The 26,908-nt window shown below is 43.6% G+C and overlaps 1 protein-coding gene across 1 annotated transcript in view; it reads right to left on the bottom strand.

Annotated features, from left to right (window-relative positions):
• Positions 1-25,533, bottom strand: part of NPM1 (nucleophosmin 1) — a 39,817-nt gene extending 14,284 nt beyond the window's left edge. Inside the window, exons 1-7 of the mRNA XM_077473630.1 lie at positions 25,369-25,533; positions 13,214-13,296; positions 11,199-11,318; positions 9,724-9,817; positions 7,396-7,591; positions 3,337-3,385; positions 2,187-2,276 (exon numbers count right to left, since the gene is read on the bottom strand). Of these exons, the coding sequence (XP_077329756.1) occupies positions 2,187-2,276; positions 3,337-3,385; positions 7,396-7,591; positions 9,724-9,817; positions 11,199-11,318; positions 13,214-13,296; positions 25,369-25,429 (693 nt within the window). The 5' untranslated portion in view covers positions 25,430-25,533. The remainder of the gene's footprint in view (positions 1-2,186; positions 2,277-3,336; positions 3,386-7,395; positions 7,592-9,723; positions 9,818-11,198; positions 11,319-13,213; positions 13,297-25,368) is intronic.
• Positions 25,534-26,908: the final 1,375 nt, after the last annotated feature.

The raw sequence follows: 26,908 nt of genomic DNA on the forward strand, positions 1-26,908 counted from the left end.
CCTTATGGAACTGATCCTTTCCTGGGGCAAAAACGCCCTCTTCTGAACTGTATCTATGATTAGCCCCAAGTACTGCAATGTCCTTGATGTTTATGAGGATTTCTCTAGGTTGAGAATCCAGCCTAGGAATTCTAGGTAGCTGACTGCAGTGACCAAACTTTGATTTAAGTGAGTTACCGACTGATCTACCAAGAGCAGATAGTCTAAGTAGGCTAGTATCGTTATACCTCAAGCCCTTAACCTGGCTAAAGGGGGGCCAGGATGTTTGTGAAAACTCAAGGTGCAGTAGCTAGACTGGAAGGCAGAGCTACAAACTGAAAATGAAGATTTTCTAGCTCGAAGCGCAGAAATTTCTGGTGAGCAGGTAAAATTGGCACATTGAGATAAGCATCCTTATGTTGATTGATGCCAGAAATTCTCCCCCTTATAGGATGGAGACTACTGATTGGATTAACTCCATGCGAAAGGAGCGAATATTCAAGAACTGGTTTAGAGCTTTGATCTAAAATGGGTCTGACATCCTTGCTTGGTTTTGGTACCGTAAAAAGGCTTGAATAAAACCCTAACCCTTGCTCTTCCATGGGAACCACTGATATCACTTCAAGACAAGAGATGATCCAAAGCCAGAAAGACTTCCTTTTCCCTGGGTATCGGACAAGTCAGGTTTGTTTAGATGATATAGCAGCATCAATTGCTGGAATATCCCATTTCTTCCTCCATAGGATAAAGTATTGAAAACTTTATCTGGGTGCTCCCACTCAGAATACATAAGCTTTCTTAGCCATGAATAGGAAAGGCATGAACAGATTGTGGAGGCTTTAGTGAGCCCAAACCAGAGGTGGGCTCATTGACTGTTACGGACAGTAAAAAAAGTTGGGCAGACCAATTCAGTGAGAGACTGTACCAACAGTCTTTCCTGTGAAGCCGATCCTTCCATATTAGGAGTAATCAGCCCCTTCCTGGTCCTTTGAGAGAAATTAATTTATCTCTCGCCCCTTGTTCCTCAGCATGAGGGACCTAAGCACGGGGATACGCTTAGTCCTACTCTGGTATGTGATTAAAGCATCAATCTTTTGCTCCAAACTTAAAATGGTAGAAGAAAAAACCCTCAGTGACACACAGGGGCTGCAGTGTTAAGAGCAGCTGCAACACTTGCACCCCATATGGCTCACTCTGACCTGCCATATCACTGAGGATGCCATCGTTCTTGAGATGGTACTAGGCTGCTGTGTGACAATGGACCTTCTAGATCCTTTGAGGGTTTTTTGACCCCCCTTCCGTTCATAGCCTGATGCACAAAGCAGAGGTACTACCAGAAGGAACGCATCCACTGCTTGGGCAATAGTCCAGCTCAGCTGCTGCTATTAATGCCCAGCCTGTTGCAATAGTAAATGTGTCAAAGGAAATGCCCGTGTCAACAATTCACTTAAATGCCACCTTTGCCCTTTTGTGCCTCAGCCTGCAAACACAAACCTCCCTGTGCTGGACATTGGAGGATTCCAACACCACGCTAAGCCCTGTGTCGCCTACAGCCCTTCCCCATTTTAAAAATAAAATTTCGCCGAGTGCCCTTTCCCCAAAAATCAGCACAGGGGATAGGACCCCACATCTCTCCAGAGACCGGTCACACACTATCCCTATTACAAGGGATGTTTACATTCCTTGTATTAGAAATGAAAGCGATTAAAAAAAAAAAAAAAAAACTTAAGTAAAAATAATGACATTAAGAGGGGAGAAGGAGAGAGGCAGCGAGTCATCTGAGTGCCAAGCGGCAATTTTAACGAGTTGTATAGCTGCATTTTTATTATACTAGACTTTTGCAGATGACATCATTAAACAGGCAACCACTTGGCAATGGGCCAGATAGCGGCGGCAGGCTGGGTACATAGAATTCTTAGTCACCGGAGAAACACTGCCCACTCCATTTAAACATTTTGTACTGCTTGTTACAACTGAGCAAGTGTGGGTGTTATGGCCTCGAGGGGGCCGAACTTTAGTTTTTCCTTGTGCTCAGTGTCCATTTCTCTTGAATGCGACATTATAACTCTAAGTTACCCAATTAAGCCATTTCCCCCAAGAAACACAGAAATCATTTGGAGTACAACATTTCTATTTGGATTGGGATGAGAGTTTTTTTTTTAAATAAAAATATCCATTTAACAAGGCATATTGTAGCAAATACTCACTTTAGCAGGTTTGGCAGGAGTGGACGGTTCAGATAACTTTCCGTTGTGGTTGGATTTCTGGGCAGATTTAGGTTTTGCAGCTTGAGAAGGCTAGAGAAAGACAGAAAAACTTGATAAACATCACTTGCACTAAAGTATTAATACGTTCACCTTTGACAACATTTTACATGATCCACACAGCCAGGTCATTAATTCACAGCTCTGCATGTGAGCGAACTACAATTTCAGAAATTCTTTGTGGCTGTCGGCTGCGAGCTATCACAGTGCTGTAGAGGGCCATGGTAGTCAATATAATCTTCCTGTCAAATTGCATATTGTTGCCCATACAGGATGTACAGGCACAAATTCAAACAGATCTGGGGGAGACCTACATGGCACTAGTGATCTGTTTATCACTGGTGCAATGCTCTTCAGGCTCAAAAAAAAAAATAAAAAATAGCATTTTCTAAAAAGTGAACTTGCCCTTTAAGTAAAAGCACAATGTGGAATAACCACGACACCAAACGACATTAAAGAGGAAGTAAAGCCAAACTATACAAAAAAAAAAAAAAAAAAAAGACAGACCCTGCAAGGCAAATGCATAATGAGCTAGTATGCATAGCATACTAGCTCATTATGAATAACGTACCCGAGATGAAGCCCCTGAAGCGACCCTCATTGTCCTCCGACATCTATCCCGGAGTGACTTCGGGGTAACACGGCTTTAGCGCTGTGACTGGCCAGAGCCACGACAACATCACGCCCATGCATGAGCTGCCACTAATGGCATGATCGCCGTTAGCAGCGGCATGCTCAGTGTGCAGCAGAGTTGTACAGAAGTTGCTCTACCGAGCAAATACTGTACCAATCACCTTGTTGAATTTTTGACAATTGATCGGCACTACCAGCTATAGCAGAACCCTAAAGGTCACATTCTAAGTGACCCCATTAAACCAGTCCAGCAGGGTTTGGGAACAGTGCTAATCTGGGTTAGGAAAGGCTGAACTGGATAACAGCATATACAAAACTAGCTCCCAGAGTAAAACAACATTGGGGGGGGGGGGGGGGGGGGGGGGGGAATGCAGCGAGACCATTTCACTTGAATGGGCAAAGCAAGTCTAAAAAGCTTTCAATATTGCACCAGTACTGCCAAAAGTATTTAAATGGATACCTTTTTTACAGGCGTTTCTTCCTCTTCGTCCTCGTCTTCATCTTCATCCCTTTAAAAAAAAAAAAATTAAAAATAAATAAAAAAGGTTAAAGAAAATAACTAAACCCTGTAGCCAAAATCTCCAGCACCAACTTATTACCCTGAGCAGATGAGCTCAGTTCAGGACTTGGTGGATTAAGGAATATTGCTCCTAGGTCAGTACTTGTGCATTGCCATGTAGTTTATGTGAGCACCATTATCCTACTAACTAAAGCCCATCTGTATTTAAAATATTTTGGCTAGTGGTGAAGGTTTGATCAACCCACTTTTTGCTGCTCCCCCAAAGTAGATTTCCCGCCACTCATCCTTCAACACTTAAAATGATACTAGTCTTTTTCCCTATAAAAACATGTTCTATACTTACCTACTCTGTTGCAGTGGATTTGCATAGAGCAGCACAGAGCCTCCTCAGGTCCCTCTTCGGTGCTCCTGACCCCACCCTATTCAGTGTCCTCCACAGCAAGCAGATTGTTAAGGGGGAGCCGAGTCACAGCTCCCCGTGTCCAAAGCCCCAGCCATCCAAGACCCATGGGGGGGGGGGGGGGGAGAAGGGGGGGAAAAAAAAAAAAAAAAAAAAAAAAAAAAACGCTGGACAGAGGGACCTCAGGTAAGTGTTAAGGGGGTGCTGGGCTGCAGCGCATAGAATTCATTCAAATAAAAAACCTTCTGACGTTACAACTCCTTTAACGATTGGTTTTGGCATTTTAACCACGGGACCTTTACTGCAGGTGTCCAACACAGACAGGCTGGAACACATACATTGACTCCATTCAGCCTGCTCTGGGTCAGGGGTGTGGATACCAGTACCAGTTGATCATGTGACAGCAATGCAATCACAATCATATCAAAGCTGTTATAAATGTATTTGTTACAGCAATTTCCTAAGCTGAGATTGGCCCACAACTATCACATGGTACCCGGGCCAAGTACCCTATGATTAGCTGTAGCCAATCACAGCTATTCCAGGTTTCCTGGCTTGGTGATACGATTGACCAAGCCAGTGATGAAAAGCAGTTTACGGCACAGATATGCTGCCCATTCAAAACTCATGCAGTGATGACGTCAGCGGCTGTATTTAAATGTCTCCTAAACAGTGCATGTTTAGAAGATATTTACTGTACATATAGTTAAGCTTTACCTATAGGTAAACTCACACACTGGCGTTTACTCACACTTTAAAACCATAATCTGGTCCAAGGAAATGTGACATGTGTCAAATAGGTTGCATGTCTGAAAAAGCTAGAACTGGATACACAGGTATAAGCGAACTGGTGCGATGTTCGAAATTGGTTGAGATTCACACAGCACTGCAAATCACATGCAATCTCAGCCAGATAGTATGGCTGAATTCACATTGCATTCAGACTAAACTCCCAGAGGACCCTTTTGGTCTGCAGAACCAGAGTTTGCAGTTCACACTGCGAAATGTGAACTGATTTGAGAGTTGCGTTAACTTTCAATCAATACTCCCAGCAGTTTGCATTGGGCAGTGTGAACTATTGCCAGGAGACATGCGATGTGTGAACAGTGGATTCGCAGGGTTCACACATTGCTGCAGTGTGAACAGAGCCTAAAGGATGCATTACCACTGTAGTTGAGTGTTGTGCATTTCTTTGGCAGCGCAAACATTTGTTTGCAATATAGCATCGGCTCCCTTTCATCTAGTTTCTGCCACAGCTATAAAAGGTTATACCCCTGTGCAGTACTCACAGAATAGTGGCGTATTGGATAAGGGTGTCTAAGGAGGTTGCAGTAACCCATGTGCACACTATCCTGAAACAAATCCTCACAGTGAAAGGATTGCTCGAATACCTGTGTTCTTTTTTTCAGTCAAGGCACCTTTTAAAAATGAGCAGTCTTAAGCCACCTTATTTTAAAATGTAAAAACTATTGTAAAATTGTTACATAATATGGCAACATTCACACACAGGACACCCAATGTTAGAGGCGCTTCATCCAGGGACAGGGGTTAAAACAAGGATGCGATGCAGGCAACTGATATACTCCATATCAACTGATGCCATTGGTCATTCGGATACTGGCAGCTAGAAGGTTGTAATGGTGCACAATGAAAATCTGTGGCTTTACTCAATTAAAAGGCAGCCCTTCAGCCACACCATGCATTTTGCCACAGCACCTCGTGGAGAAACCTCAAGGCACCCTGTTTGAAAAATACTGCCTTAGAAGGGAGTCAAGTATAAAAGTGGCATCAAGCATCCAGTGGCGTGGTGTGATTAATACCGTCAGCTACCTGAGCGGTGATTGAATTTTAGCACCAAGTTTGAAAAGTTCACAAAGTGAACACAATTGAAACCGACCTATTTCACAGAGTGACTAGAGTCCAGCATCATGTACAGGCAAGACAGGCTTCTCCTGTTATGGTGGGCATACCCCTGAAAGGGCCTTCAGGGACTGGTTTCTATAGCAAGATGGACCACAGCTCTGGACATGAATAGCACCCTGTGGCTAAAGCAATGCACCAAGTGATCCAGTGCATCAGAAAGGCACCCAAATGGTGTCTTCTAAAGCTTTGCCAGTGTCCAACCACCAATAAACCCATGGTGTATGAATTTTCTGTGTCCCAATCTGTCAAAAAGTGAACTTTATAAATAAGGGGATTTGCCCACAGGGACCTGCAAAACCTTGCACCTATGATCAGTAGATTGCTTAGAACAAGGATGCTCAATCTACTGGCCTGCAACCTCAAACCAGAGAATTACATGCCCCTGCTGAGCTCTGGGGTGGCAGATGGTAAAGACCAATCATGATAAATTAGTTGCCAACCTACCAGAGCATTAGTGTATGGAGCAGGAGCCACATAAACCAATGCTTCCCCTGTAGCACCGACTCGTGTCCCAGGCAAAGTGATACCATGTGCACTTCGCCTGGGATCTTTCTAGCAGACCGAAGAGCTGTCAGTAGAAGATGAAAGAGGGACAGACAGGTCAGTGTAAAGGCCCATACACACGATACGAAAAGCGTAACAAATGATCCCGATGATCTGCTGATTTTTTTGGATCGTTAGTATAGTGCTTTCAACAGCCGAGTCAGTTTTTTTCATCCAACAAAAGCTGGATGTACAGACTAAATTTGTCGTATGTGAACTTACAATTTTTTAGATGAAAATCAGACTGGAACAAAGACTACACACTCAGAAATGAAAGAAAAAAATAAAACACATACAAAACTATTCAACACATTACTTCACTTCTGAAGTTGTAATCTGTCGTAGAAGAATTTTCATATGGCGAGTAACCTTCACTTTGGACACGAGACTAGCATGCAACAAAAACAGATGAACAATCCGAAAATCAGATCATGTGTAAAAGGCTTTAAAAATAACATACAGTGCACTTTTGCAAAGGGCATATTAGCACTTCTAAAAGTATTAGGCTGCTTTCACACTGCTCTGCACGTGCAGCACTGTATACTTGCAGCTTCCCTGCACTGAGCCATAGACTTGTATCCTTCAAGAATGGCGCACTCTGAAAGCACACCACATCTGTAAGCTGTAAAAGAAATCTAGGGTAAAGCACAATTAACCCACAGGTGCACTTAACCCAAGGTTTATGTAAACTACAGCAGTGTGAAACCAGCCTTACAGGGGGGCTCAGGACAATAAGGGCTTTCTTACAGTTGCAGTTTGGTGATGGTAAAACCCCATGGTTTGTGGTCTGCACAGGTTACCAAATGTATTGGCCCTTGCTCTTCAAAGGTTGAGTGCCCCTGGCTTAGAATATTACATCCTAAATACATGCAACATGTTACAAAAAGGGAACTTATCCTTTAGAAAGGCACCTGATCCACACTTGTCACTCCATGGCATCCTTTGCCATCCCAGCTTGATTGCACATTGCTGCTGGCTTTGTACCCCACTGCCTGCAAACTGGTTACCAATTGCCCATGGAGGAAAAACTTGGATACTTATTGGGTTGTGTCATTTCCAATAGTATAATACTTTGGCTTTTAGCCAAATATGAACACCCAAGACAGTAAGTGAAATGTGCACAATTCACTCACTCTTCATCATCATCATCTTCATCGTCATCTTCATCAAAATCATCTTCATCGTCATCAGCCTCTATTTTTGCCTTTTTCTGAGGAACCTTTGATGTAGAAGCTGCCGCAGCCCTTTTAGCATTTTTTACTATGCCAGCATTGTCATCTTCCTCCTCCTCTTCCTCCTCATCCGATGACTCCAAACCTTCTTCCAAGGCTGTCAATGGAACAAAATGGGACATTTTAATGAACATTGCAAGTTAATCTAAAATTGCAATTGCACTCATTTACTTTTAATGTGGTAACCAAATCCAATACCTGCCCTACCTTGAAGGAAAAAAAAAGCCATAGCAGACCATGCCCAAGGTTCAGGGCGTGCAGTGAAACCTCCACAAAAATGGGGCAAAGGACATTGACACAGAGTTAGGACCAATGCACTCATTCAACAGAATCGGATATCCCCTCTGAAAGGACGCAGGCAACCAAGTGTAGGTTCCAAGGTGGCAACTGGGAACATACTGGGGATGCCACAGGACAAACCCCTCAGGGCAAAGACAGAATCAAGGCTAACGTAAACAAGGGCTGTTGAAACAGGAAAGGCAGAGACCTTAACCCTAGTGATATGCAAGGCAAGCTTGCACTTGACACTGCATTGGAGAAAGGTAAAGATCAGAGACACCAAGAAAGTGGGAACCCCTGTAGCCATGTTACAAGAGATAAGCCTGTAAAGATTACATCTTCCAGGGGATAGTTTGGGCTGGGGAAGTACAGGCTTCTGGAGCATCAGGACCCATCCAAAAGACCAACACCAAGAATGGAGCCATCATGGTAAAAACCTGAGCAGTAGAGGCCAGGCCAAGGGGTGAAACATCACAAACTGATCAAACCAAACTGCAAGGTGCAAAAAGTTGATGGTGCACACTGAAATGTTTAGGGAGGCCAAGGAATCACCCCCCTATGAAGGTGGGCCACCACCGAATAGGTGGATTCCATCTTGAACTACTACACCCTCAAAGCAATTGAGGGCATCAAGACCCAGGACCAGGTAAACAGTCATCAGAACTGTAAACTGGTTGGTGTACAACCCTCAAATGAGAGAAAAAAAAAATTGCGGAAACAGGGGTAATCCTCCATGAAGTAATGGATCCTGAATCACCCTGCATAGAGCCAGAAACTGAAAAAATTAAGAATTTCTGGCAGCCGGACAAAAAACAGTTTGTGGACCCAGTTACCGGCAGTGTTAATTTTGTTGACTAAAACAATTGAGATTACTAAAACACGACTAACAGCATTTTATTCAAGAGTATGACTAAAACGAAATCTGACATCAAAATTACCACTGGTCTGTAGTTCATGTTCAAACCTAAATACCATATGCAAACTATTTGATTTTTCACCCCAGCAGTACGAGTTGGGAAATTGCAGAAAAATGCTTAAATAATGCATTACTATGCCCATTAGATTTTAGGTGACTAAAATGTATTGGAGACTTAGTAGACAAACTAAAACTAAGATGCCATTAGTCAAAAGACTAAGAAAAAACTAAAATCAAAATTTGCTTCCAAAATTAACACTGGTTACCAGAGAGCAGGGAGGTCCACAAACCAGCCAAAGTCAATCCCCCACTTTGGAAATAGGTGGGGCTAGCCAAAAGAGCTCAGAAATGGCATGGCTGCATGCAAAGAAGCTGCACACATTTGTTGGAGGCCCTGGATGACATGGGGAGGAGACGCAGACCCTTGCGTAACAGATTAGATCACTTACAAAAACAGGAAAAAGGCATTTTAAAATGTTTTGTATATGTATAAACATTTTTTGCCTCATTTGTATTTTAAACGGAATGGATTTTACAAGTTAAGGGTTTACCATCACTTTAGGCATTAAAGATAGGAAACCATGGAGCTCAGGTCTTGTCCATTACCAGGTAGATAGACCCTTGGGTAGGTCATGAGGGATAAGGCTTATTCATATGTACAATTGGTGAATTTAGAGGTGTAGTTTTGTACACATCCAAACGAGACACCATAGGAATCAACTGTACCAAAGAAGGGAAGAAAAAGCGTAGGACAGCTTCATCATGGGCCATATAAATCTTCAGATTTTGCACAAATTCCTTAGAGTTGTACTCACATGCCTAAACTACTTGTGCAAGATATTTTATGTGTGATCTTCTGCTAGCTATGCCAGCAGGAACTAGTGTTCCATTCAGAAAGTATGTATATGCGCGCATGTGAAAGAAGCAATATATGGCAAACAGTTGGACTGTTAAGTTGGCGTGACATAACTGGCAAACATTTTGGTAATTATAACATTTGTACAGACTGGTGGTACAACCAATTTAATACTTACCAATAAGATGCTGCCCACTCACATATACAGGGCCAGAACCAGCCTTAAGTCGTAAAGTCACTGGAGGTGTAATTTCAAAGCCCCCAAGAGATACCTAGAAGCAAGCAAAAAACAATTCTACATTCGACAAATTGTAACACACATGGGACAGTAACCTTAGCCACATGCACTAACATTCACTCAATTTTGAACATCTCCAGCTGATTGGATGCACTCAGCCCCAAAAGTGGTGGTACCTTTAATAACATACTAGCAGGTTTTGACTGCCAACATGCCATACAGTTTACGAGCACCCAAGTGCTCAAACCTCATGCGGTGATCACTCACTGAGGAAAGCCAAGAGGCAATGCATAACCTAGATAGACAATGCAATCAAGAGCAGAACTCCATGTCATCCAGCAAATGCACTAACTAGGCTGCTCATTTCAGAGCTCCATCCAGAGAAGTTAGCAAAGTCTTAAAGAATTTTACCCCAACATTTCATAGTCCTGATATCTGTTGTACCATGTGCTTGTGTTAAAGTATCTTTGTACTGCGTCTGTGTGAAATTCCTGGTGAATCTGCTTTCCCATGTCAAACTATCTACACTTGGCATGAGAGCACATCCATCCCATCAGTTTATTCCTGGGTTGTGCTGGGAAAACCTGCCTGTCCTCCCATGATCAGACTTGCACTGCACCCCCTCCCCCCACACAGTGGGGAAGATTAGAATCCCATTTCTCCACCCCCACCTCCCTAAGCTACGTATATATATCCCCCTCCCCCCCACACACACAAATGTTGTGCCTTTTATTTCTATTGTAAACGGAATGGTTTCTTTTAGGCCCCTTTCACACTGACGACCCGTTCAGGCCCGCCTGTCAGTTTTTCAGGCGGACCTGAACGGGTGCTCCATAGAGCTCTATGGAGCGTCGGATGTCAGCGGTGACATGTCCGCTGACATCCGACCCGCTCCGATCCGAAAAAGTGTGACGGAGGAAAAAGCTATTTTTCCATCCGTCTGCGGATCGGATCGGATGACGACGGGCACTGCGGTCCGTCGTCATCCGATCTCCCATAGGGGAGAGCGGCGCTGTGACAGGTCCGTCCCTGCGCAGTGTGCAGAGACGGAGCTGTCATCTCCCTGCTCAGCGGGGATCGGCGGAGTGATCCCCGCTGAGCAAACGGACATCCACGGGGCGGATCAGAACTGATCCGCCCCGTGTGAAAGGACCCTTACAAAAGTGATCACATACAAGGCCTCAACAAATCCCAGGTGGCAGGTCACCCTGGCAGGTAGAAATTTCATCCTGGTGCCTGGGCTTGTCAACCCATTCAATGTTGCCACCAGCACCTGGAGTTTCACCACTATTTTTTTTGGAGGGGGGTGTATCTGCCCACACTGCACCCTGTGAACACCACCCTTTGAACTTATGTTCTTGTTTTGCCATTATAAAAAAAAAAAAAAATGAAACTGAGCTTTGTTAATACTATACCGTTGGCTGTACAGATGGTTTCAAGGATGCAAGCACAATCTTTATAGGTTTTGCGTGATAGTTCATTCCTTCAGCTTCAACAATATGCAGTTCATCTTTAGCACCAACACCCAAAGCAACCTAGAATAAAGAGGGGGGGGGAAGAGTCAATGTATACTGTAAAAAAAAAAAAGCTGCACAGTGGCAACTGGTGCTCAATTTTAAGGGAGCAGCACAGCCAGACAACATCCCATCCCCTGGCACTCACCCACCCTGCACTTACCCCATCCAGGTTGACCCCTTGGGTCTCCTCCCGAAACACAACGGTCACTTCTCCCAGCCAATCAGGAACCGCTTCCTGATTGGCCGAGGGGGAGAAACAAGGCGACATTAGCGAATATTAAATTTGCTAATATCACACAACTGGGTGGGCTCTGGGTGCAGTGTTCTTTGAGCCCACTTATTTTGAAGCCAAATAGAGCTTTGGTATATTGAGGTACAATGTTTGATAATCAACCACTTCATGCAAAATCACATACCTGTACATCATTTTGTTGAAGTGGTTATACCTGCAACCAGAGGCATCACCCCAGTACCATTTTTTAGAGCGGATGGTCGGCTTTCATGAGATAACTGATGCAGCTAAGCAGCCACTTGGCAGTTATCACAAGCAGCAGGAGGTGATGTCAAACCTTCTCCTGTCCCACCGGGAGACTTGAGCGACCGACTGGCACAATCCACCAGCTGGCCAGAGTCCCAAACAAAGCTGGAAACAGCTTAGATCAGATCTCCGATGTAGTAACCACGGAAGCGAGGTCACTTTCAGTTTAGTCGCCAGTACTCACAAAAGAAACACATGCGTAAACCACCTCCACAAATGTAAACGGTGCTCTAATCAAGTGAGGCATCTCCATGACCATTGGAGCGAGAGCAATAATTCAAGCAAAAGACCTCCTCCAACTCTAAACTGGTAACCATTCATTTTTAAAGTGTCATCTATGGTGATTAAAGTACTGTAGTTTGTAGCCATTCCACGAGTGCGTCCAATTTTAAAGAGCAACACATTCAGTATATTTTCACAATATAGTGTGTAAAAACACAAGTGGAAAGATCCTAAGGTAAACTTATAAAAGTCATCCCGCAAAAAAGTCGTTGCTCAGAAGTGGGGTACAACAGCTTTGGCAGGGATGTAGAGCACCAGGGATAATGTGTCCTCCACCTAAGGGGTGTATAGTCTTACAGAAATTAGTGGGACGAGTCATTGTGCGTGAATGCACACATGCAACAGACTTCCAAAAAGATTCAGGCTATAAAGCAAACTCAAAGAACGGATCTAGGAAATCGTGTAGGTGGACGTGAGGCTGGAACTCAGATGTTAAGCAGCCAGGTAGGAAAGCGAAAAAAAAAAAAAAAACTCATGAGGGGATAAAGAAACAATGCCTCAATATGGTGTAAGGTCAAAAAGGTGAGTTTTATTGAACAACCTTCATCCATAAAAACAAACCTGATCACAGAATATAAGCAACATGGGGGCTGAAAAGCCATGCCCAATGCGTTTTGTCCCAATAGACTTCAACTGCATGTTCCAGTTGAAGTCCACTGGGATGAAACACGTTGGCCTGGTTGTTCAGCTCCCTACGTTGCTTTTATTTTATTCTGTGATCAGTTTTGTTTTTATGGATGAAGGTCCTGCAGAACAAACAGATGGAGCAATCAGTGCTTTGTCGATTGATGTCACACAGGGGCTGGGCTGTTTAGTCAGTAGATCTTACAGTGGGTGCCAGCTTCTTAACCAGCTAGTTCAAACCCTGTGTGGCTAGACAAAAACCTATTTGACATGTTTTTGTTCACGTTATGAATTGAGTTTCACAGATATATGCAGTATTTACCAAGTGTTTTTGGTTTTTGTAGTGAATATCAAACCTGTAGAGAATCACATGATATTTGGGTTAAATGTCACGAGACCCAATTATCTAATGCGATATCCTTTTGTGAATTGACCTCAGTCTTAGTTTGCTGTACTTCTTAAAACTTACCGTTTTCAAAGACAGCTGATGATCATTTTCATCGTCATCCACTTTAAACGCATATTCTTTTTTGTCAGCCTTCAGTTCACAGCCTACAAGAATCAAGGCAGCAAGTTAGCCTTACTGCTGAACACAACAAAATGTACATTTAACAAAGCAAAAGCAACATAAAAAAAAAAAGTGAGAAGCTAGCAAATTTTTATGTTAGATACATAGGCTGATTGAAAAAGTCCACTCAATAGAACACATTGAAAACCCCCAGTTATCTAGAAGGCAGGAAAAAAAATCCTCATGGCCTGACAACATCAGGTGCATTAAGCTACACTACTCAATGCAAGGACAGGTCAAAGAAAGCTGCATAAATATGCAGCACATCTGTATTTTTAAGGCTGGTTTACACCAGATGAAGGCCAGCGTTTTCTGGATCAAAAATGCATGGGTTGCGTTTACCATGGATTCCAGTGGCCCTAGTTCATACCAGTGCAATGTATTCCACTGCAGTCAAATGTAGAACTTTTTTGTTATGGAACATGGCAAAACACAAAGTACTGTAACTGATGAAAAAAAAAAAAAAAATTACATCAAAAACATGATGCAGAAACTATGAATCTGACCATAGACAACAAAGCTAACTTAAGCATGATTAAATGTAGTGCATCACTAGGGCAGAATACTAATCGATTATGGAAATAAATGGCATTTTCATAATCGATTAATCAGCCTGCATACAGAATGTGTTATTTGTTTACCTATCAGGAAATACAGTGCAGCACATACAGCTCAGCACACCGTCCATTACACGTCAGTAAGTGGCTGAACTTGTGAAGAACAATGCCTCATTGAACATGTAATCCTGGGTAAGTGGTCTTAAAGGCAGAAGTTTTTTTTTTTTTTACATTGCTATAGGGGCATTATACTATAATTTGCAGCTTGCTGTTGGTACACTCTGAAGGCAGGAGGAGCCAGAAGCATTGGTGGGGGGACTCCAGAAGAGACTCAGGGCTGCTCTGTGCAAAACCACTGCATAGAGCAAGTATAACATGTTTATCGTTTAAAAAAACACCTATGATTTAAAGACTCTGGGCAGAGAAGATCAGCATCTGAACCCAGAGAAGGTGGAGGCTGATCGACTGGAGGTAATAGAAGGAATTACAGTTACATTTAAAGTGGTTGTAAAGCCTTACAACACACTGACTAGATTAAGGCTTACCTGTAGGTCCAAGAAATATCTCCTAAATCTATATGGTTTAGGAGATATTTGCCTGAAGACGGGCACCGCTGTCTATGGCACATGCGCCGTAGACAGCGGCGTGCAGGCGCACTGAGCGCGGCATAGTCAATGACGAAGATGCCGCGTGTCGGCTCCCGTGCTTTAACTTTAGTGTCAGAAAAAGATTTAGACTTTAAGTGGTTAAACTTCCTGCATTTACACATGGTTGAAAGCTTGGCAGACTGCCCAGATTATTTGTTTACACAAGAAGTTCTATGCCTTTGATCTAAGAAGTTAGTTACAATGTTTCATGCAAATTCTAAACTTTGCAGATTGCCGGGATGCTTTATTTTGACAGCTGAGTGAGCGGATAATCTCTCCACTTGTTTATATGAAAGAATCGCCTATTCTCAGTGGGAGAGATGTCGGAGAGAATCGAGATAGCAATTATATAGTGACGTCATTGCGGCTTCGCCGAATAACAGCGGCGGAGCTGCAAGACCCCACCGAGAAGATAATTGCGCCGGACTACATGGGACAGTGGTGACATCGCTGGCTCCTGTGTCAGGTAAGTGACACAAAATGGGCTACTATGCAATGCATAGTAGTCCATTATGCTTTGCAGGGAATGAAAGGGGAAGTAAACCCATCAGGGTTTATTTCCTCTTTAAAGTGAACTTACCAGTATTGTGCATTATAGCCATTTATAAAAATAAAATAAAAAATAAGCTTTTAGTACTTCTTTAATATAAAAAGATTTATATCTCCCTTCCACCCTTTATATAGCTTCAGACCTGACAACTACTTCTGGATAGCTATACATTACTTTCACTGTATAAATTAGCCCCTTATAGTAGCGATGATCTACTTTGTACAACAGGCTCATTTTAGTTTAACCCCATTATGGCAGGTGAAAAAAGCATGCTGCTACTAAACTTCTTAAGCCTGGTTCACACCTATTCATTTTTGGTGCTTTTTGCAGAAACACTACAGTTCATTTACCATGATTTTCTATGGGACACGTTCAAAACCATTTTTTTCAGCCGCTGTATTTGGAAAGGGTCAAGGACTTTTTCCCCAAAGCAAAAGTGCTTTTGTTTGGTTCAATAGACCTCAATGGAGGAGCTTTACAGCTATTTGAATTTTTTTAATCTACCCAACAAACTGTCCAAAAGAAAAGCATTAAAAAAAGCAGAAATGCAAATTTTAGCAAAATCAAGTATGCAAAAATGCACAGAAAAAGCACTGCAGAAATGTATCAAAAGCAATCTGCATAGTTGTGAACCAAGTCTTAATGCTGGCCATACACTTATCAATTTTCAGATGAGATTAAATTTGAAAAATCTTGGTACACTTGCTAGATGAAAGAAGGTTTGAAAATTTCACTTGCTTTTAACATAGTTTTAAAATAAACGTATTTTCTGAATGAAAACCACACACTGAAAATTCCTTTGACCAAGAGGTTTTCTATTCTGCTCCTTCAAATTTTCCCATCACGGTGGTCGAAAACCAACCACTGACATGACAGCAATCACTGCTCCCAATGCCAGGGAGCAGTAAATCTCATGTCACTAGGCAGAATGGGGATATGCCTCGTTTATGTAGGCAACTACCTGTTCTGCTGCACTGTGCTCACAGGTCCCGCAATCGTGTCGTGGAATGGCAGAATGCAGAGATGCCCATGTACGTGGTGGGCTCCCACAATGGCGTGTCTTAAAAGGGACGTACCTGTATGCCCATTTGCGCAGCCGTGCCATCGTATATCATTGCGTGCTGGTTGGCAAGCAGTTAGAGGGCACGTTTTGAGTCAGCTGATGTAAAGCAAAACACGGCGGATGCGTTTAAATATCTGACAAATTGATTTTCTCCATGCCTGCAGCAATGTATTAGTGCAAATGGGGAATATATTGAAGGGGACAAGCATTAAATTTGTAAAACAAAAATAGTGTTATTTGTAAGACACCTTATACAAGCAAGGCCATTTAAAATAGCCATGAAAGGGAACCCTACGTGCACCAGGTATTCCAGAGATCATGGGAATCCAATTCATCTCTTGTGGAGATTAGCTAAATTACACTTTTACTGGAGGAGCATCCCTGATGGGGTGATTTTTGTGCTGATCCTAAACCTTGCCTTAAAGAGGAAGTAAACCCCTTCAAACCACTTTGACCTACAGGTAAGCCTAGATTAAGGCTTACCTGTAGGTCCAAGCAATATCTCCTAAACCTATATGGTTTAGGAGATATTTGCCCGAAAATGGGCACCACTGTCTACGGCGCATGGCGCGCAGGCGCACTAAATGCGGCAAATCCAAGAATGGATTTGCCTAATTTGTCGACTCCCGTGCGCATGCGCGGGAGTGACGTCACCGCGGCTTCGCCGAATGGCAGAGGCGGAGCTGCGAGACGCGACTCCCGTGCGCATGCACGGGAGTGACGTCATCGCGGCTTCGCCGCTGTCATTGGTCGGAGCTGCGAGACGCCACAAGCAAGATGAATGCGGCGGACTACAGGGATCAGCTGCGACTTCGCTGGCTCCTGTGTCAGGTAAGTGACACATAATGAGCTACTATGCGATGCATAGTAGTCCATTATGCTTAACCTTTGCAGGGAAAAAAAGAGGAAGTAAACCCATCAGGGTTTACTTCCTCTTTAAGTATCCTGGACAATCTTCAGACAGAAGAGGTTATGAAAAAGGCAACAGCCAGGGCCCTCTTAAATGCATTCTTAGGCATTGGAAATATGCTGGCCCGCCTTTGTTGAAGGAGCGGATTGCCCAAATGGGTGACACTAGATCTAGAAAGACGTGTCATTCAACAGTGTGCCCAGGTAAATTTCACACCATTTGGGCTCCCTGGCTGGACACAAGGGTTACCCTGAGCTGAATTGGTCCTGCATAGAATTTTGTAAAATCTTATTCTAGAACGGTGGGTTTAGCATTGGTGCTGTGTACATTTAAGAATTGGGGTGTATTGTTGGAGACAGTCTAGCTACAAAAGCAGAGCTCAAACCCAGGCGCCAGGTCGCACAGGCAATAGCTGCCTGGCATCTAGGCTACACTACAGCAGGTGTCTTGTTCCCATGTGGGCCCCCGCCCACCAACCAAGATGGCACCAGCCTGTAACTGAGGTAGCAGCTTTGCAGCCTGCTGGAGCGAGATCTTACATTGGGGGACTAGAACTCTTGTGGTGGCCAGGGCTGTGGGTTTCCCTGGATTGTTCTTACTGCCCACCCATCTCCTTCCCAAGAGAAGAGGTTGAACGTGCTGTGGGCTTGAGCTGGCACCATGTTTTTAACAGTGAGTAGACAGTGTGGGGCTGCTGGTTGGAACAGTCTCCGTTCCATTTACATCTGCACAAAGATGGAAAACTATTTTTTTTCATTCTCTTGCTGTCATGCCACAGTCAAAGGCCCCTTTCACACAGGCTGTCGAACCAGGGCTGCCTGTCAGTTTTACAGGCGGACCTAATCGGACCTTCCAGTCTCCTTTTATGGTGTGACAGATGTCCGCTGCCACCTGCTGCCATCCAGTCCTGTCTGACAAAAATAGATGGCTGGTGGTCCTATTTTCCATCTGCCCAGAAACAGACAAGTGGTCCGTTTTTATCCGATTTCCCCATAGAGGGCAGAATTGTGTGTTCGCTCTGCATTGCAGGTTCTGACCTGTCATCAACCTCAGCAAGCAGATTCCGCTTAGAGGAGGCACCCATGTGCAAGGGGCATAGGGTGGCACGAGTAACTAGATTGTTTATCACTCCCCCTTGCTGCACTGTTCTTCCCTAGTGAGCCGCTGCCCACCCCAAACATAGTACACATGGGCCAAATGGCAGGCATCAGACTGTTCAATAAAAACTGGCCGCCATTCGGCCCAGGTGTATGGCAGCCGGTCCGACGGAAGCAGGCCATTCCGCATACTGTGAAGAAATTTTTTTATAGGAAGTCATGTTTTCAGGTACCCTGCCAGAGCTTTGGGGCCCATCACATCTAGTGCCCCGAGAGCAAGCAGCTTGCTCAGGGGGCACCCAAACAGGCTCACTCCTGAGCTGCGACTGCGTGTCCATTCACGCACAGCCGCAGCTTGGTCCCTTCCACGTCATTGGCTCTAGGGTTGAAACTAATCGATTAATTGACAACTAATCGATTATGAAAATGGTAATCGATTAATCGGTCAGTAACAATGGGTCAAAAAACTAAAATGAGTCCTTTATCATACAAAAGAGCAAATAATCGCTACTGTAAATATTACTTTCACTGTTCTACAGTAAAAAAAATTAACCCCTTACAGTAGTGATTATCTGCTTTTTCTACTATAAAGGGCTAATTTTAGTTTTAACCCCATTATGTTACTAAACGTCTTAGGCCTGGTTCGCATCTATGTGTTTATTGGTGCTTTTTGCAGAAATGCACTACAGTTCATTTACATGGTTACCTATGGGACACGTTCACATTTGAAAGGGTCAGGGACTTAACACAAAATGGTGCTTTATTGGTTCAATATACTTCAATAGAGAAGCTGCAGAAAAGCATGCAATGCATTTTTGCAGCAATTTGTGATTTTTAATCTGCCAAAAATAAAAAAATAAAATATATGCAAACATGCAAATTGCAGTAAAATCACGTGCGCAGAAATCAAAAACTCACAGAAAAAGGCACTGCGGAAACAGATCAAAAGCAAACTGCATAGGTGTGTACCGAGCCTTGTGCTGGTCACACAGATCAATTTTTGAATGAGAATATTCAGACAAAAAAAAATCTTTGTACATTCGCTGAATGAAAGAATTTTGTTTGAAATTTTCACTTGTTTTTAAAATGAATGTAATATCTGAACGAAAACCACAAACACTGTCTGAAAGTTTTCCATTTCTAAACTTTGCCATCACTGGTTGAAAATGACCCAATCAATTTGACCCACTTTATAGGTTATTAACCAATTAATCGATCAAAACATTAATCGTCCAACTAATCGATTATGAAAATCATCATTAGTTGCAGCTCTAATTGGCTCACCAACTGACTGCAGCAGGAGCCAATGAGAATTGAGAGTGCCCATAGAGCTGAGGCACTCGAGCACATCGCTGGATCCAGATGGGACTACAGTATTTCCTGGGGCTACATGGCAATATTTTTAAACCTCCTTGTCCCCAGTAGCTAAGAAGCGAATGCACAATTATGTAAACGCTGCTCAAACAACACGTGAGGTATCGCTGCATGTGTTAGAGTGTGAGCAACAATTCTAGTGCTACGCCTCGAACTCTAAAGTGGTAACCTGTAAACAAAAAAAAAGTGAAGAGTCACCTATGAAGATTTTTTTAAGTACCAAAATTTGGCTCCATTCCATGAGGGTGCACAACTTTAAAGCATGACATGTTTGTTATTCATTTACGCCAAAATCTTTCACAAAAAAGGCTAACTTTACTGTTTTGTTATTTTTTAAATTCATGAAACATTGAATAATTTAGAAAAATTGCTCAAATACCATTCTGACATAAAAAGTTGAACGACCGCCATTTTATTCCCTAGGGTGTCTGATAAACATATGTTTGAGGTTTTGAGAAAAATTCGAGCAAAAAAGCATTTTTACATGTAGGAGTGCCAGAATAGGCCCACTAAGGAAGTGGCGCCCATCTGTGCCGGGCCTACAGACTGATCCAGTAAAGCTCAGCTCAGGCCGCCTATAAACAGGCCACTTATCTGAAAGCTGGGCCATCCAAGGGAACGTTATGAGCAGCTAGCATAACAGTATTGAACGTCAAAATCATGATTTATATTCCCAGTCAGGTGGTCTACAAGTGGTTAAGGTACTCACTCTTAAGATGAAAAACCTGTGCTGCAGCTTGCCCCCCTTCCCCGTCGCTGAGCCCATCCAAACCAGCAATGTGTAAGAGCACAGCAGCCACCACCACTCTCTCCCAATTGGACAGATTAATATCAGCAGGAAAATGTATAAGTATTCCCAGGCTGTGATAGAAAGAAAGTGGTGATAACTGCTGCAGAGCACTGGAAGGTTACCCCATAACCACAGGAAGAAATCAAAAACAATAGTGCTATGCTGTTAAGTAATGCTGACTAATGTGCTAATAAGCTAAAGAGCATGTGGTAGAAACACCTAGTAAAACTACATAAACAAAGAACAGAAGTTTGCAAATAAGCAAATATATAAGTGTACTGTGCATATAAAAACCTTTATAATAAAATTAAACTAGTCCTCCAAACAGCAATATTCCTCTGAACAGGGATAAATGGAAAAAGAACATGCAAAAACAAGTGATTATCTTCTCTCTTTCACAAAGACAGACAGTACGACTTTTCTTTGCTGGTGACACCCTCTACGCCGCACTTCTGTGAATGTGCACCCAATTTAGATTAAAGTGGTTGTATACCCACATTAACTTTTACCTACAGGAAAGCCTATAATAAGGCTTACCTGTAGGTAAAAAAAATATCCCCTAAACCTGTACGGTTTAGGAGATATTCCCCTCGGTATGCGCCGCTGACTGCAGCGGCGCATTCGCACAAGGGGTTTCTCGCCGTCAAAATCCGGCAGCAGCCGAGCGGCCGGACTGAAATCTCCCACGCGCATGAGCGGGAGTGAACGATATCGCGGCTCCGGCCACTCACAGCGCCGGAGCCGCGATACCCGGAAGAAACGCTGAGGGAGCATGTCAGCTCCCTCGGCGTGGATCGGGCCAGATGTCGGGGCCTCGTTCTAAGGTAAGTATTTCATAATGAGCTAGTATGCGGTGAATACTAGCTCATTATGCCTTTTGCTTTGCAGGTTTAAAAAAAAAAAAATGTGCGGGTTTACTACCGCTTTAATGGTGCAGGGTGGTAACCCAAAAGTAATGGCCTCTTACCTCAGGGTTGTAAGGTAACGAGATATATAGAAATATAGATATATACGAATATGGAAGTCTGCTCCTTTACAACCAAATACTGCTATCCCTTCCACAACTTCACTAGTAACTCCCACAGTGAGATTGTATATAAAATGGCATGGGGAAGAAGGGGATTCCAGAATAGTGTAGTATGTCTATTGCAGCTTGATTAAATTAAACATACTACACTAATCTGGAATCCCCATCCTCCCCAAGTCATTTTATATACAAGCTCACTGAGGGAGTTTCTAGTGAAATTGTGGAAGGGATAACTGTAATTGGTCATAAAGGAATATATATCTGAGGCTATTAGAAACATGCTGTTACCTTACAGCCGTGAGGTAAGAAGCCATCCATTTTATAGTGCACCACACGGAAGAGGCCATCACTTTTGGGTCACCACCCCTGCACCATAAAGCTAAACTGGATGCACATGCACAGAAGTCTGGCATAGAGGGTGTCAAAGAAAAACCATACTGCACTCTTTTGCAAAGAATGAATCACTTTATTTTTGCACTATCACTCTTCAGAGGACTATTGCTGTTCGGAGGACTTCAAAAATTATATTAAGGTTTTTTTATATGCACAGTACACTGCTATATTTGCATATTACCGTTTTGTTTATGTCGTTTTACTAGGTGTTTCTACCACATATGCTCTTTAGCTTATTAGCACATTAGTCAGCATTACTTAACAGCATGAGCCAATCAAAACCGGTGATATAGGGGGTGGTGGGGCCGTGTCCCACTGTGGTAATTTACACACCAGCGGGACTCTGGGTCAAGCACACACTTGTGCCTACATGCAAAGTGGCGTTCCCTGGGGTCACATGATGAAAAGGAGCCTGTAGTGCCAATGGGTGACCCCAGAAGTGGCTCAGTGTTGCCCTGTGCCAAAACCATATTTTAATGGGGAAAAACACCTGAAGCTTAAGGGCTCAGGCACACGGTAGTTGCAAGGAAGAGACTGCCTCATACAGGCTTGAGCCCTTTTTTATGCCTGGAAACTCCCATGTTAGTCAATATGTCCATGCAAACTGACTTTTTCAGGTCTATGTTTCTACAGGCAGAAAAAAACCCCACCAAACTCACTTTTGAGAGGAGCTAGTACGCCAAAGCTAAAAAAGCGTGAAAGCGTTTGTTCAAGCTTTGTTTATATAGTGGTTAAGAAAATGTACAAGGGTTTGTCAAAAAAATGCTTATGCTCAAAAAAGTGCACAAGAGCACAAACTTCAAGCCGAAAAAGGCACAAATGCCTGTAAAAACAGCTTTTTTTTGAGCTGCAGTGTGCATGAGCGTACAGCCACTTTAAGCTCCTGCCAGCGTTTTTCAACAGAACAAGCTCTCCTGCAAATGTAACAGTGTTGAGAAACCATTTTATGGTTTAGGAGATATTTGCAAAAAGACAGGCACCGCTGTCTACGGAGCAAGCACCGTAGACAGTGGTGTGCAGGCGGCTGCTAATGATGCTATGCTGTTAGTAGCGGCTCCCGTGCATGCGCGGGAGTGACGGCATTGTGGCCCCGGCCAATCACAGCGCCGGAGCCACGATACCTAGAAATATTGACGCACCGTGGGAGATGGGACAATGGTGATATTGCAGGCTCCTGTGTCAGGTAAGCGACATGTAATGGGCTACTATGCGATGCATAGTAGCCCATTATGCTTTACCTTTGCAGAGAAACCAAGAGGAAGCAAACACATCAAAGCTTTCTTCTGGGTTTGCAGGCTCCAACTGGCTAGAGCAGCAATGACCTCACATGTGCCACTGTTCCTTAAAGCGGGAGTCCGCCGTTTTTTTTTTTTTTTAAAGCCAGCAGCTACAAATACTGCAGCTGCTGACTTTTAAAATAATGACACTTACCCGCCCAGCGCGCCCGCGATGTCGGCACCCGAAGCCGATCTCTCGATCATCTCGGGTGCTGCCGCCGCCATCTTGGGTATGGGATTCAGGAAGTGGAGCCTTTCGGCTTCATTTCCCGGTTCTGAAATGAGTTGCGCAATAAGGATGGTCCCTGCTGTCTCTGGGATCCGTGTGTTTCCCAGAAGGCAGCGGGGAACTTTCAGAAAGGGGCGTAGATTCTGCGGAAAGGTACCTGCAGCCCCCTGAAAGGTGCCAATTGTGGCGCCGGAGGGGGGGGGGGGGGATTCCAATGAGCGGAAGGTCCACTTTAGGGTGGACCTCCGCTTTAAAGGGTTTGCAAACCCACAAAAAAAGAACCTGCAAGACAAAGGCATAATGAGCTAGTAGGCATAGCCTACTAGCTTATTGTGAAATACTCACCTTAGATTGGCACGTATGCTGCTCTGGCTAGTAACAAAAAAAGTACAAAAATGTTTGTTCCAGCTTTGTTTTTAAAGTGGTGTCCCCTCAAAAAAAATTAAAAATGTAACTCACCTCTAAATGCCTGGTGCTAGGGGGTCCCTCGTAGCCTGCCTCCTTCAGTGCCCGGGCACCCCTTCACTTGCCATCGGCCCAGTAAGTCATCTGGGACACGTGACAGGTCCCAGATGACTGCGTGGCGTATTGCGGCGCGGCTCACACATGCTGAGGGAGTGCCCGGCTGTGAAGCCACAGCCGAGTGCCCACAGTAAGAATGCAGGCGCCGCCGAGCGGAGCTTCGTTGCCCAGCATAGCTGGACCCTGTGACCGATTATTAAAAGTCAGCAGCTGCAGTATTTGTAGCTGCTGACTTATTTTCTTAAGGGGCATCCCACTTTAAGGCTAGGTTCACACTGCTGCGATGTCCATGATCGGATGTGATTCGCACCGCTGTGCAAATCACATGAGATCTCAGCCAGATAGTATGGCCGAATTCGCATCCTGCCCAAATTCGTAGAGGACCCTTTTTTTTGGTCCGCAGCAGAATCGCAACGCATGGGTGTTCACACCATGTGATCCGATGACTGTCCGATTTTGCAGATCGCACTGCGATATGCGAACTGATTTGGATGCGTCATTAACTTTTAACCGACGCTCACAGCAGTTCGCATAGGGCAGTGTGAACTGCCGCCAGGAGACATGCGATGCGGGAAACCGCAGTGGATTTGCAGCTTTCCCGCATCGCAGCAGCGTGAACATAGCCTAAAACCCATCTAGGATGGTTTGCAGAAAAACAAAAGTTACTTCTGTGTATCGGGGGTTCTGGCACACTCCCAGGGGCATGGCGCTGGCAGTAACAACACTTGCACGCCGTTGCTGATACAAAGGCCATCGCCTGAACTATGCTGGTTTAGAAGATATCCGGGGTAGCAACAGGTAAACCTTATTATAGGCTTACCTATAGCAAAAATTGACCTGTAAGGATTTACAGCCACTATAAGAGCGCATGCGGCAGTGATGTCACTGGCTGCATGCACAGTAAACATCTCCCAAAAGGCACATGTTTAGTGGATACTTACACTACCTATAAGTAAGCCCATTACATGGCTTACCTATAGGTAAAAGGCGATTTTTAGTTTGCATATGTAGCGCTATACAAGTTATTCATTAAGTCAATAAAGTTCACCTAGTCTAATATCAGATATAACTGTTAGAAGAAAATAAAGTGATATGAACTAGGACATGGCAGGAATGCAAGCATGGTTTCACCCTTTCTGAAAGTGCCGCTTCAATTAGGACGGGTTGGGCACACTAGCAAAGCGTATGGGCTGCTTTAGTGTCTAGCTGTACTCCATGTGGAGATCAGGCCTACAGTAGAAGGCCATATATATATATATATATATATATATATATATATATATATATATATATATATATATATATATATATATATATATATATATATATATACACACACAGATAAAGGTCTTCCTCGCAAACACGTGGCTAATCACACGTGGCGGCGCGTGACAATAGCTCACCAGCCAAATCACGACTACAGAGCTCACGTGCCGATCACATCGTACAAATCAGAGATCAAAAAGCGAACACGATTACTTCATGAGATAACAGTATAAGCCATCAGGTAACCATCCTAAGAGCCTGCAGGAAAGAAGGCGGCGAGGCCTCGCCAGCAGCCCAAACACGCCGCAACATACACTACAACAAAAAGGTAAAGGACAAAGAGCAGCAATATACCGAAAAGGAAGTTCTGAGGGCGCAGGGGGGCCAGATTTTCCATGTCCATGCTGTCTTCCATCTTTACACGCTGCTCCCTTTCTTCCACCGCTACGTCTTTCTGTAATGGACGGTCTACTGAGGGCGGGCGGGAGGACCAACCACTACTTAAATAGACAGCCTAGATCTCGCGAGACCAGTGCTGGGAAGAGGTCGGCGTATTATCCAATAACGAGGCTTGGTTGTGTCACCTGGTGTGGTGGATGCGTGTGGCGTGTGACGTGTGCCGTACGTTCTACCACGAGAAAACCACGCTTCTTTCGCTGCTAGCTAGCATAAGGCAAAGCTACTTCACCATTAATTACATTTTAAATCATTCTATGTATTGCAGTTTTAATTGTACGTTATAAATCTGCCCTCCAGGGTTTTTTTTTTAAAACTGATACTCTATCATGCACGAATCAACATCACAGACCTAAAGCCTAGTAAGAGAATAGTTGCACCTAAAACACTCCTTTGTAGTTCGGACTGACATTGGGGTTTATTTACTAAAACCGGAGAGAACAAAATCGGGTGCAGCAATCAGCTTTTAACTTCAGTTTATTAACCACTTCAGCCTCGGACCAATAAACACCTTAACCACTTTCAGACCGGACCATTTTGCTGGTAAATGACCAGAGGTCTTTTTACACTTTGGCACTGCGCTGCTTTAACTGGTAATTGCGCGGTCATGCAATGTTGTACCCAAACAAAATTTGCGTCCTTTTCTTCCCACAAATAGAGCTTTCTTTTGATGGTATTTGATTGCCTCTGCGATTTTTATTTTTTGCGATATAAACGTAAAAAGACCGCAAATTTTGAAAAAAAATGATATTTTCTACTTTTTGTTATTAGAAAAATCCAATAAACTCAATTTTAGTCATACATTTAGGACAAAATGTATTCAGCCACATGTCTTTGGTAAAAAAAAAGTCAATAATTGTATATTTATTGGTTTGCGCAAAAGTTGTCACATCTACAAACTAAGGTACGTTTTCTGGAATTTACGCAGCTTTTAGTTTACGACTGCCTATCTCATTTCTTGAGGTGCTAAAATGACAGGGCAGTACAAAACCCCCCCAAAATGACCCCATTTTGGAAAGTAGACCCCCTAAGGAAATTGATAAGAGGCATGTTGAGCCCATTGAATATTTTATTTTTTTGCCTCAAGCGATTGAATAATGACAAAAAAAAAATTTTTTTTTTTTTTTTACACAAAGTTGTCACTAAATGATATATTGCTCACACATGCTATGGGCGTATGTGAAATGACACCCCAAAATAAATTCTGCTGCTTCTCCTGAGTACGGGGATACCACATATGTGGGACTTTTTGGGAGCCTAGCCGCGTACAGGGCCCCGAAAACCAAGCACCGCCTTCAGGCTTTCTAAGGGCGTAAATTTTTGATTTCACGCCTCACTACCTATTACAGTTTTGAAGGCCATAAAATGCCAAGATGGCACAAAACCCCCACAAATGACCCCATTTTAGAAAGTAGACACCCCAAGCTATTTGCTGAGA

Source organism: Lithobates pipiens, unplaced genomic scaffold, assembly GCF_037356315.1.
Source record: "Lithobates pipiens isolate NorthernLeopardFrog02 unplaced genomic scaffold, aLitPip1_a1.2 Scaffold_8, whole genome shotgun sequence".
Taxonomy (NCBI): domain Eukaryota; kingdom Metazoa; phylum Chordata; class Amphibia; order Anura; family Ranidae; genus Lithobates; species Lithobates pipiens.